Source organism: Myripristis murdjan, chromosome 16 (assembly GCF_902150065.1).
Source record: "Myripristis murdjan chromosome 16, fMyrMur1.1, whole genome shotgun sequence".
Classification (NCBI taxonomy): domain Eukaryota; kingdom Metazoa; phylum Chordata; class Actinopteri; order Holocentriformes; family Holocentridae; genus Myripristis; species Myripristis murdjan.
This window is the reverse complement of record NC_043995.1, coordinates 21,097,888-21,110,726: the sequence shown is the minus strand read 5'-3', so window position 1 is coordinate 21,110,726 and position 12,839 is coordinate 21,097,888. Positions and strand designations below refer to the sequence as shown.

The following is a 12,839-nucleotide window of genomic DNA, read 5'->3' as shown; positions in this document are numbered from 1 at the left end:
GCGTGTGTGCGTGCGTGCGTGTGGCGAGAGAGCGCATACTTTTCTTACGTGAGGTAAACATCCTGCGACGGCTGGTACAGTCGCAGGAAGGCATCATGGCGGCTCGCAGCGGGGACAAGCGTGGTCTTGAACATCTGGACGAATATGAACCAAAACCGGCGAAGCACCTCCGCAGCCTCCACGACCGCATGACGGAAAAGCGGCTCGTTGTTATTTTGGAGGGAGCGACGCTAGAAACAGTAAAGGTACTACTTTTACAGCCATTTTTTTGGCTTGTTGGTGTTGCTGTGCGAGCTGTGGACCTCCACGGGAAGTGCAAGTGACATCCGTGTTTACTGTATCTCTCCTCTTTACTTGATTAAATTCAAGTCAAGTACATGGGGTATACATGTTACATACGTTTTTCATAAGGACGTTGCTGTAAAAATACTTAAGTAAAAAAGTTGTTGCTGAAGTTGTGATTGTTAAACCTGAGTCACACATCAGTCTTTGCTCATATGAAATCTTTCCTGCATTTTTTTTTAGGAGTTATTCTGTAAATCAAACCAAGAAGTGCAATGAAAACAATCTACAAACACATGTAGTAGTTTCCCCTCTCACAACCACAAAGAGTGCATCTGTTGTTGTTTATAGTTTGGAAGAATATTCAGATATCAGCTTCAACAGGATAATACCAGTACAGAAAGTCCTTTACTTTGTTTGGAATTATTTTATGTTTTTTCATGTTGCACTGCGAGCTGTGAACCTCAATGGGAAGTGGAAGTGACATCAGTGTTTATTGTACTTATTTCTTAGTGTCGGGAATAATAAAGAGATTTTTTGTGTTCTGCAGGTGGGCAAAGCATTTGAACTACTAAACTGTGACCAGCACAAAAGTATAATCATCAAAAGTGGACGGGATCCAGGGAAGATAAGGCCAGACATCACACACCAGGTAATGGCTCATTAACACACATTAACAGCTCACCACTACATTCTTCAGTGATAATTTGTCATGGTCAGCCACAGAAACTGAATGAGCTGAAGCTGCTGGGGGTCGATTTCTACTGAGTCGACATGTAACGTCTTATCTTCTGTCACCAGTGTCTGCTGATGTTGATGGACAGTCCGCTGAACCGTGCTGGCCTGCTGCAGGTTTACATCCACACAGAGAAAAACGCCCTGATAGAAATCAACCCACAGACGCGCATCCCAAGAACCTTCAACCGCTTCTGTGGCCTTATGGGTAAACGCCTCCTACTTTTGCTGTGTTTCCCTTGTATGTTCAGGTGTACATCCCTTCCATCACAGCCACCTATCTCTTGATTTTATATTCTGCCCTCCACCCAGCCGGTCCCTGATCTTTCTGAACTCTTCCTCCCTCCTAGTTCAGCTGCTGCACAAGCTGAGTGTCAGGGCGGCTGATGGCCCTCAGCGGCTTCTGAGGATAATAAAAAACCCTGTGTCAGACCACCTGCCCCCCGGCTGCCCCCGCATCAGCACCTCCTTCTCTGCAGGAGAGGCCGTCTGCCCTCGCTCTGTGGTGCCTAAGGATGGACCTGCAGCAGTCGTGATAGGAGCATTCGCACATGGAGCGGTAAGAGCTGGCTCTAAAAAAAAGTGGTTTGTCACTGTCATGTATGTTATATCTGTTATTATATACTTCTCTCTGTTTATTAGGTGAACGTGGACTACACAGAGAAGACGGTGTCTATCAGTAACTACCCCCTCTCTGCTGCACTGACCTGTGCCAAGTTGTGCTGTGCCTTCGAGGAGGTTTGGGGTGTCTTGTGACAAAAAGAGAACTTCCTCTTGATGCTGACCTGGCACAGTCAGCAGATCTCATGGATGTTTTTCATGGACTAGGAATGGATGTGACAAGAATGTTGCCCAGAACCTTGATTTCAGCAGCGATGCCACCTGGGTGGTGGATATGTATCCTGTTGATCATCAGGTGCAACAGCGCAGTGTTTGGACACTGTAATGTTGAATACTACAGTGGAATATGTGTTTTGTGTTTAGTATTCCCTTTTCCAATGCAGAGGTTTAGTTTGTTTTTGTACCAAATACTGAACTTTGGATTATCACTTGATATAGTTGTATTAAACTCTGTGAGCTACAGCTGTGTGCCCTTGTTTCATACAGATTGAGTTAAGCTGACAGAAGGAAGTGGTATGGTAACACACTGGAGAAAAAGGTATCCTGAAAAAAATCTCTAATTTTGTTAACAGCCTCTTTACAGTGTGTGAGTACTTTACATCAGACCCAGTTATTTATTTATTTTTTTTTTTTTTTACATTTTAATATGTTTTACATGGCGTATCTTGGATATTTTAACATCTTAACATTTTTCATCAGTTAAAACATACAAATATTTGTATGCCTAATCTAGCTTGAATTTAAGTGTTAAATTTTTGTTTAACTGACAAAAAATGGCAATGAAAATAACCATCCATAAAGAAAAATAGCAAAGAATTTTTTTGGCCACACATGAATACAATAATAATATCTATCTAGATCTATCTATCTAAATTTAGATAGATTTGCTTATTTATTTATTTGGAGAAATTAATTAAGACAGGCTGTTTACTGTGATCGATTATCTTACTCAGACATTCTTTAAGTCTGCAATATGATTTTCATACCAGATGAAGATGAAAGGCTCCCTTTTTCTCACCCTCTATAGGAGCCATTAGCTGCCAGACATGTAAAGCTACAAAGAACAGGATGCAGACACATCACATAATTATGTAAATGACCTAAACAAGTCGTGCAAGTGTTTTTGTTCTCTCAGGTTCCAGACACTGATAAAAGACATTTAGCTGAGTGCAATAGAGACTAAATGGACATAGGGAGAAAAGAGATAGATGACATGGGGAAATGTATTTTCAAACAGATGGTAAATTTAAGACAGCATCACATGTGAGGTGCACGTGGCTTGGAGCTGTTACTACGGGCCTTCAACACCTCGGTCTATGCATCAGTTTTATTAGTAAGAATTTGTTTAAGCAACCCCACACTGTGTTGTGGTTTTCTCTGTAGATGGGACAACTTTAGGAAGCTCGTTTCATCTACGTTTTCTTCTCTGGAGATACTTCTTTGCATGCTTGGTTTGTTTTGGTCCACCTCTCTTAGCCCTTTGAGCCTTCCTTGCTGCCTGTCTGCCCCGTGTCACTCGTCTGGTTGCCTTCCTTGCTGTTTTGGGGTTCTTGCCTGCTGGTTTCGGTGATTTTCTTCCTGCTTTGCGTGTCTTGCCTCTTGGCTTTGGAGATTTTCCTCTTGGTTTGGCTTTCTGGCGTGGTGATGTGCGAGACTTGCTTCCTAGTTTGCGAGTGTTGGTGGCTTGTTTGGGTGACTTTCTAGCTGGTTTGTTTGACTCTCTTGCTTGTCTGAGGGACTTGCTGGCTGGTTTTTCTGGTCCTTTGGGTTTTGAGGATTTCAAGGCTCTTGTCTTCACTTGCTTCTCATCTGTCTTTATCTTATTTGATATAAAACAAGGATTAAAATTGACATATGATGTAAGATTTCTGACACAAAAGTATGTCAATTCAAGTGGTAAATTTAACATCCCAAATTTACAGGAACACATGCAATATTTACATGTTACCAAAATACACAGCTCTCTACCTTCTTGCTGAGTTTGAAGGATGCAGATGCCCCAGTTCCTCTGGTCTGTACCAGTGTCTCTTTTTTAACCAGGCCCTTGGTTACCAAGTTCACCCGACTGTTGTTCTTGGAGACGTCATAGCCCTCGGCAGCCAGAACCTGTTTGAGCTCTGCCATGGTGATGCCACCTCTGTGTTTACATTGGTAGACCACATTGAGAACGAGCTGAGAGACTCGAGGCACGGATCTTTTTTTACCATTTGCAGCCTCAGTCTGTATCTGGTACTTGAGGAGGCGAATGGGAGTCTCTGCAAGAGTAAGACAGTTAAAAGAATGGTGTATGATGGGTCAAGAATAATAATAATAGTCCACTACTGCAGTGTATAAAAATGAAGGAAGGAAATTTTGTGTCAAGGGCCTTGTCTTTTGAAAGGTGGGTGCTATTCCTCAAAGCAGAATTATCAAATTAACCAGATAACTTTACAAGATTCAGCTCAATGTCAGTCTGGAGCCATTTTGACAAAACTTGTCCTCCAGGATAAAAAATGATCTGACTGACTCTTAATACTCTAAAATTTGGGTTTTTCAAAATGGATTTCAAAGTTTCTGATCCTGAATCTCAGGACTTGGATTTTGTAATCTAATCCGGCCTTTAATTAGGATTACATGTTGTCTTTGGGTTTTTCAAAACTAAAGGCAAGAATAGACAGAAATTTCTGGAAACATTGAAGAATACAGGTGTAATAAACCTCTGAAAAGGTAGATCATGAATGATTTCTCTGTCATCTCCACCACCAGCAGATGGCCATACAAGGCACTTTCGGACCAAACAGTTCTTGGGACTATTCAGAGTGGGATTAGAAACATTTGAAATCCAGATTTGGAAAGTAGTATTATTCAGTCTGATAATGTTTAGAAAAAAGGGTCAAAATCAGGGTGATCATTTTGATCCTGGATAGAAAAAAGTGGGATCTGCTTGTCTACACTATTGTGATCCAGATTAAAAGTTTTGGGAAACAAGCGGCTCCAGGACAGCATATTCTCGCAGTTATCTGGCTGACATGTTAATCCTGCTTTGTTGAATATGCCAGTTCTGTTCTGTTGACACGGGCACCCCTAGATACATCTTCAACAATTTAGTGTCACGGATAATCTGTGGTAATAAGGGCACGTTTGTTTGTTTTCGTTAATAATCCATTACACTTATATAATCATTATATAATTATCTGATTTGGACCCATAACATTAAGCATTTTGTGAATTTGTGACTGTTACCTGACTTACTATCATCACTACTGCCTCAAGTGTTTACATACTGTAAACTCAGGTTATGGTAACTAGTGTATTGCTTGGTTACTTTATAGAAATGCAACAACTAAAGAAAATAGTGTTAGGTCTGCTCTAGTGATCACAAGCTAGCTACACAAAACATGTTAAACACACTATTATTCATTTCGCGAGTCACAGGAGTCAGTGTGAGGCTAAGTTTGGGTTAATTTAACAGGACTCACTTGGCAGAGCAGCCTTTTCCTTCGCTGTGACATTGGTCTTCTCGGTGATGGCTCGTTTCAGCAGCTGGCCCAGCCGCCGGGCCCCGGCCTTGCCGAGGCCTCTCCCTCCCGGGCCTTTGGTCGGCTTAAATCGGCCTTTACCCCTCCCCGCCTGTCTCAGCGGCCTCACGGCGGCGTTTCTCCCGGATTTCACGCCAACCTTTCCCTTTGTTCCTCTGCTTATGGTTTTCTTTGGTGCGAGAGCCGCACTTTTTCTTCTGGCCGCTTGTTGGTGAACATTTTTGTTGGCTCTTTTCGCCATTTTCGTCTCCTTCACACCAGCTAAGTTAGCTCAACATACACGATACATCTCAAGTTGCTATTGTGAATTGTTCTGAAAAATAACAATTCTTAAGACAGCAACAGGTATTCGAGAGCTTAAAAGATGTGATGATTTGAGTCGTGGTACAACCGTAGATACTGAACAAGTCAGGATTCATTCAGTTTCTATGGGTACACCACTGCATGATCCCCGGGGGCGATTAAAAAAACAAAACAAAACAACAACAAAAAACACCTTCAGGCTCATAAGTTTATTCTAAAGTCGAAGTTTGGCTTATTTAAACTCACCATCTACCTTGAAAAATTTGATAAAAGAATGACACGTTGTTTACAAAAATACTATTTTAATTAACATTTAATTATAGAAACAAATCAGATGGTACAATGTATTGACCACTATACACACCAGTGTTACACTAAACATTGTTTCAGCATGATGTAACATAGGATGACAGATACACTACCGTGTAAAATGAAACCTATTTTTTTAATATATAAAACTTTCTATGTAGCAATATTATGACTGTATTCTGACAATATTCTGACTGAATTATGTGTTTCCAGCAGCAAATGGGACTTTGTCAGGCTGTCCCAAAATTTCACTAACATAAAAAGTTCTGCTGGTCCCTTAAGGAGACTGTATTCAGCATGATGGTAATAAGTGCTGCTGGGTTTTATTGGAGCACTTGAGGCTGGTAGGACACAGTTCAGATTTGGCACAGATGACCGTAATCAAGAAGGAGGGCTCCAAGGGCATGAATTCACGGAATGGGTCGGAGTCGCAGTTAGCCTGAGAGAAAATGCATATAATGAAAGGGAACCAGTGTCTGAATGGTAGAGGATGCAAATGGGATGAAAATGAACAGAGAACTACACAAGCAGAATTAAATTATTATACCCCATTACCTGAGAGAAAGAAGTAAGAAAGAGGTGAATGTGAGACAATCCTGAGAGAGAAGTGTCGCCTGGGTGTTTCTTGAGACTTTGATGATAAGCCTGAGAGAGGGGAAAGTGAAATCTGGATGAGATTCATGTTGCTGTCAACAAAAGAAAAACAAAACCCAAAGAAAGCAGAGCTACAAATGCCTATTACTGACCTTTAATGCTATCTGCAGTGCAGAATACTGCACCCACATCTCCTGCTGCTGTGCTGCTGAGAGAGAGGACGTGCCACCTCTCCCTGCATTTTCTGTTAAAGTGAGGTAATGAGCCCACACACAGTCTCCCACTGCTTGCACTGTTTCACTCTGGGAATGAACTACAAAAAGACAGAGCAACTCATACTATATTGTAACACAACATGCAGTAATTTTCAGTGATCTGGGTCTAGATAAATGTAAGTTAGTTATGGATCATTAGTATTTGTGTAATAACCTCTTGTACAGAGTTTTAACATAAGTGCGTTTTTCTTACTGTCTGGCAGAAGCAGATGGAGGATATCTTTGGCAATAAGGGAACCCAGTACTCCATAATTCATGGCCCTGTTTCAAAGATGAAACCATGATATTGTGTTGCACAACTTTTAGCCTATTATTATGGACAATTTTTAATGCTCACATCTTCCATATATCATTTACCTGGGATAGGTTGGGTGGAAGAGAGGAGGGACAAACATTCCCATTGGAAAGATGAGGTCATTACCCAAGAGAAACGGTGTGACAGACAAGCTAAAAGAAAAGCGTAAAGGTTATGACAGGGTTCTTTTTTTCAAATTCCAGCCCAAAAAAAAGGACTTGAAGGAGCCACTTACATGTCAACCCCGTCAGTCTGAGCAAAGAGTTTGTTGCGTCTCTTCTGCTGCAGGGACAGTAGCTGGATGTAGTTGGAGAAATAGTCATTTGTTCGAACTGTCACCTGAAATCATACAGGTCATAGTATCAGTGATGCCCCTTTGCTCTGGGCAGTCGCAATCATTAAATCTCTTGTGGATCCAAGTTGGACATCATTCAGTGCTCCTGATCCATGACATGGTTCACAGCACATCAACATTTCCAAACTCAAAACTGATACTGATGAGCAGTGATGTAGTGATGAAAAAAATCAGTTAGTTCCAAACCCCAGCTGACTGCAAGCCGTATTTTTTAGGCTTACAATAACACTAACTTAAGTTTAGGTATTTGACAATATTCTGTTCATGTATGCATGAGTAATACTACACAAAACCATAAAAGATAGCTTAACTCTATATGATAACTAAAAATATGTATTAACTGAGTTAAGGTGGATTTACCCTCTATTCCATTCCTAGGAATGACATCAAATCAGGAAAATAATATATCCGTAGGCTACATTACAGTGACTGGAGTTCAATAGTTTACCTTGGAAAATAGCTCATCAAGCTCAGCTTCACTAGGGATCTCTGCTTTAGTCCAAAGTCTTGGAGTTAGAGACTGAACCTGCAAAAAGAAATGCCTTTAAAATCAAAATACCAACACAATGTAGTTTCAAACAGAGGAGTACAGTGACAACTTGTGCTTCTTGCTGTTACCTTATTCATAACAAACTGGCGAGATGTCTGATCTCTCCAGTTGAGATGAACTAAATTTGACTTGAAGGCAGAAAAAATGTTCTGGATAATCTCCTCTGCCTGTTGAACAAAAGAAGTTCACATCAGCATTATATGTTTGAGTTTCTGATGTATTAATTATCACACTCTCCACAAGGTCTCCTCACCTCTCTGTGTGCAATCCTTTTACTGAGAAGGTGTGTGAGAATTGAGTGAAACCCTTTTTCAGTCTCCAGAACACACCGTTTCCAGCGGGGGGCTACCTGAATGAAGAGCCCCAGAATAAAGATCTGCTCTACACAAAAACATAGGTCCTCGTTATCATGCGGAAAGCAGTTCCTGATGTTCACTCACCCTGTCACTGTTACCCAGAGCCACAGAGAAATTCCTTTCTGTTTCAGAAAATCTGGAATCCAGTGCCGGTATGAAGGTGTGCAGGAGATTGAGGACCATGTAAGTATGAAGTGGGCCACTGAGGGGGGACAAATGGGACAGCACAAAGTCAAAATGTTGAAGTGCTTTATGAAAGTTTGATTATAGGTCATTTCAGGTCATTTAGAGTACCTGCTGCTCAGTTCATGCTTATTCAGCCATTTGCCAATGACATGAGACATCTGCTTAATGTAGGGTATGTTATGCAGAAGGACATGATCATCCTGGCTGATAGAATGAGGATGGAAAGCAGTCTGTAGACAGCCTAGCCAGTCAATGGCAGGGGCCTGGGTCTGTGTGCACAATCACATAGAGAAAATTATTGTAACAGCAGATTCAGGTACAGCGTGTGTGTATATGTAGTGACAAAGTGTGTACCTGTAGGTCTTTGATGGTCATGCGCTGGTAAAGCTGGCCTGTCATCAGGCGATGGGACAGAGGGGCAGCAGACACAGCAAGCTCAGATGACAGAGAGATGAACACACCCACATGGAGGTGGGTCCTCCTGGACGGGGCTCCCAGCAGGGCCAGGTACCTTTCACACAATGCCAAGAAAGGACGCAGAGTCTGGATGGAAAGAAACAGAAGGCTAATGCGGGAATGCATTAGTGCAATGGGTGGGTGTAGTTGCACTTAAGGATATTTTCTGAATAAATGAGTGTTTTATTCATCAACCTGAGTATTAGCTTGAGACTTCTGTGTCTTGCTGTTCCATTCAATTGGGATCATCAGATCTGGCTGATCAATCTGTAAACAAAGAGGCCTGAGTTCAAACAATGTCAGTAAGCCTTACTTTGCCTACACAATGCTCCCATCAGAACTTCAGGGTATTTAGCTCTCCTAGTATGGTTACTGGCCTGTATGTATTTCCTGTTAGTCCCTCGGGCAATTTCATTTGGGTCTTTTCCCACGTAGAGGTTGAAGAATGGGAAGGTGAAGTAGTCTTTCATTAGCAGGCTCAGGGTGGAGTTGAAATCAGTCTGATTCCACTGGCCTGATACTGACCAGCCCCCAAGCTTCATATGAAGAGAAAGAGAGAGAGAGAGAGAGAGAGAGAGAGAGAGAGAGAGAGAGACCCAGTGAAGAAAGAAGTAGAGGGAGATGAGAAGCGTGGAGAACAGATGCAACAATAAACAAGACAACAGGAAACATGTTATCCAAGCAAACGATACAGTCCTACTCTGGGCCAATCAGTGACCCTTGTGGGATAGGAATAAGTGAGGAGGAACCATTACCCTGTGGACTGGATATTCTGACATGTATTTAAATGACTTGATATTAGAATTTTTTATTTTTAATTGTAATTCACCCTTTGGGACAGTTTCATTATGTGAGACAGTACAATGCAAGATGAATACAAAGAATAAGGGTACATTCCACTGGATATCAGTGATTTGAGGGTGATTAATTCAAACATGTATGATGATCTTACTCTCTGGATGAGTGTGAGGAAGGGCTCTGCACCAGCAGTCTCTATGGATTTGGTGTCCAAGCAGGAGTAGTAGAATCTTTTGGCCTTCTGCACTGCTGAACCAGTTGACCTGTTGTCTGATTCTGACAGAGAGATGCAGGAAAACACAGTCGTTGACAAGGAGCTATCCCTAGTGATGAGATTGATTTGTGCTTACGTTATTGGCAATAGAGTGCATTTTGTTGAGTGGTAAATTAAAAAAGAACAACAACAACAAAAAAAAAAAAAACAAATGTGATCGCAGACTCATACCCAAAAGCTTCCTGAGGTACTGAAGCAGTGCAGTTTTTCTATCCAGTATTGTCTCCTCTCTCAGACTTGTGTCCTCTCTCTCCTTACTTCCTCTCCTTTTCTTTGACTGCACCGTCTTTTCTCCCAGGCCAGGGGTGCCCTCGTCTCTTTGTCTCCCCCTGCTGGCTGGTGAGGAACTGTCAGATCCGCATGTGAACAAGAAGTAATCACAAGGCTGGGTGAAGGGGTCAACAGACATGGACAGATGGGCTGAGGCCATCTGACAGGCTGGTGAGAGACATGGACTGACTAAAGGAAAAAATGAAAGAAAGGTTAGACAAATGGACACGTTATAAATGTGTTACATTATGTTGTGCTCTGTTGCATCTTTGAATCATTGTGTACCAATGCCTGTCTTTTTTGTCGCTTTGCTTTCTGTTTGGAGATTCTGTTGGGTGTAGCAAATCAGACACAGAATGATGGCGCAGAGGGACGACCCCATGAGGAAGAGAAGAAGCCATCGATGGTTTGGGCACACTGGCTTGGCTTCTTCACCAAGCTGTGGCTGGAACTCATGAGATTCTGGCAGAGATAGGGGCTGAGACTCTGACTGGGATGACAAGTGGCTCTGTTGGGACAGGGGACGGAGCTGTTGCTGAGACTGGAGCTGGACTTCTTGCTGGGCCTGGCAGACAGATTCTGGGAGGAGTGGCAGCTGCAATAGAGGTAGAAGCTGAGGCCCTCTCTCAGATTCTGGCTGTGATGATGGCTGGGGTGATGGCTGATACTGGAGTGAACAGGGATGTAACAGGCTCAACTCAGTTACAGTTACACATGTAGGGAAACTACTTTTTTAATGGTGTTCTGTATAGTAGATATTTACAAATATACAAGAATTGATGTTAAAATCCTTTGCACATTAAATCAAGATGATCAATTATATATAAACCCAGTTCAGATGTCATTTTTGGTATAAACCTACAAGTGCTGACTGTAGATAGGGGACACCATGTTACACCATTATACATCTACAGGACCATCAGACAGGAAGCACCATTCGGCAGGCACCTAATCTAAATGTTACAGGGTTGAGTGTGTGAGCACAGGTTTGTTACTGGTTATCAAGTGAACTCCTCCCATCACAGATGCTCAGTTGATTTAGGCCCACAACACCTTCAGAAGGATCAGCAGTGATTTCTGGTATCCTAGAAGCATCCAAACCACCCCTGTCACCCGCTCTTAACACCAAATACAGCTACAGTCACTTCAGTTACCCCGCTGCACCTGCACTTAAACTTATCCCAAGTCTCTGACTTTCTCAGTGCCTGAACTTGCTTTGCATTTCCTGCAACAATAAGTTAATGGGTTGGCTGACACTGTTGGCTGAGAGCTTGCTGGCTTGAGACAGCCTGCTTAGCTGATTGGAAACCAAACTGTATCAACAAACACTACCATGAGCCAAGAACTGCATCATAGACATTCCAATCATATATTTATACTGGTACATGATATAAAACTCAATATTTTAATCATAGGACAGATTTTAATGTGTTTCCACATTTCATGTCTTAATCATGAGATAACATTTGAGCTCCAGCTGATATTTCCCTTTTTAGCCACCCAACATGCTGCTGACACCCAACAGCTCACAAGCCAACATATCACCGCCTATACTTACAGCAGCTCAACTATAACATATATTGTGTATGTATGTACATCTATTATATAAATTAATCTTAAAATATTACTTTACAATTTTTATAGGGCACTGTCAAAGAAACACATACTGTAAGAAAAACTGGTGTTAGTCAGCAGCTTGACTATGTATATCAGTCTTGCTCTGATTTGACTAGAAAGTATTATACAAATAAAAACCAATATCAAATTGCATTTTGGAAACCAACCATGTAGGCAGCATTTTTTGAATATATGCATTGCACACCTCATTCAATTACAGCCACAGTTTGAACAGTAAAATTGTGACAAACTAGGATTTCTATTAATATATACAGTTTGATAATTATAGACATTGCTCTCACACGGACCTTATTGCCACCTGATCCTGTTCAGTGCAGTTTCATAACAACCTAGTTAACTTTGTGTGTTTCTCTAGGATCCTACCTCAAGATCAGTTGGAGTTTTATTCATATTCTTCATAGATGGGTGTCTAGTTCTCTGGTTCTCCAGCCTTTTGCATTCTCTGTCTTTTCTCTGTCTACTTTTGATGTTTCGTATGTGTAGTCTCCTCCTCTCCCTCTGACAGCCAACTATCCTCACAGCTCTATATCTCTTTTCATCACTCACTTCTCTCCTCATCTGACACTGATAAAAAAGACCTCTGCAGGCAACGTCTTACTCTCCACTCCAGACCCCAGATAATCAAGCAAAGATGCATGGTTCTGCTGTGGGAAATGTGTGGCGATTTGTTATTGGTTTGTGACTGGGGGCAACCCCAACATGAAGAGTCAAAGTCAAAGGGACTTCTATATTCAGTCTCCAGTCAGTCTCCTAGCAGTATCAAACACGCACTGTGCGAGAGAGCTGGGACTTACATGTTGAGGCCAACAAACTGCTTTTGCTTACGCATTGTTACATTACTCTGAATGGGGGAAACCATATACTGTTAAGTAAACACACATATACACACGTCCGCTGTCGTCATTATCAGTGCAACACATGGCTGGTATGAGCTGATAGAGAAGGGGGGGTCCTATACGTCATTTAAGAGCGTAACACATCACTGAAAGCCTGGCAGTGAACACGTTTCATGGACGTCACATGT

At 41.9% G+C, this 12,839-nt stretch overlaps 3 protein-coding genes across 3 annotated transcripts; 1 reads left to right on the top strand and 2 right to left on the bottom strand.

Moving 5' to 3' along the window:
* Positions 1 to 95: 95 nt before the first annotated feature.
* On the top strand, positions 96 to 2,100 carry emg1 (EMG1 N1-specific pseudouridine methyltransferase). Its single transcript, XM_030073122.1, has 5 exons — positions 96 to 245; positions 833 to 934; positions 1,084 to 1,225; positions 1,368 to 1,576; positions 1,660 to 2,100. The coding sequence occupies exons 1-5, from the start codon at positions 96 to 98 to the stop codon at positions 1,771 to 1,773; spliced, it is 717 nt and encodes a 238-aa protein (XP_029928982.1). The 3' UTR covers positions 1,774 to 2,100.
* Positions 2,101 to 2,881: 781 nt separating this feature from the next.
* LOC115373637 (histone H1-like) lies at positions 2,882 to 5,397 on the bottom strand. The gene is made up of 3 exons (XM_030072126.1): positions 5,097 to 5,397; positions 3,607 to 3,893; positions 2,882 to 3,457 (listed from the first exon to the last, which is right to left on the bottom strand). The coding sequence occupies exons 1-3, from the start codon at positions 5,395 to 5,397 to the stop codon at positions 3,047 to 3,049; spliced, it is 999 nt and encodes a 332-aa protein (XP_029927986.1). The 3' UTR covers positions 2,882 to 3,046.
* Positions 5,398 to 5,970: 573 nt separating this feature from the next.
* On the bottom strand, positions 5,971 to 12,405 carry kel (Kell metallo-endopeptidase (Kell blood group)). The gene is made up of 18 exons (XM_030072991.1): positions 12,179 to 12,405; positions 10,463 to 10,844; positions 10,079 to 10,366; positions 9,788 to 9,909; positions 9,213 to 9,371; positions 9,031 to 9,102; positions 8,734 to 8,922; positions 8,488 to 8,648; positions 8,278 to 8,395; positions 8,091 to 8,186; positions 7,906 to 8,004; positions 7,736 to 7,813; positions 7,168 to 7,271; positions 6,995 to 7,084; positions 6,831 to 6,898; positions 6,515 to 6,675; positions 6,324 to 6,413; positions 5,971 to 6,207 (listed from the first exon to the last, which is right to left on the bottom strand). Exons 1-18 carry the CDS (start codon positions 12,371 to 12,373, stop codon positions 6,061 to 6,063), a joined length of 2,619 nt encoding a protein of 872 aa, XP_029928851.1. The 5' UTR covers positions 12,374 to 12,405; the 3' UTR covers positions 5,971 to 6,060.
* Between the last annotated feature and the right edge of the window lie 434 nt (positions 12,406 to 12,839).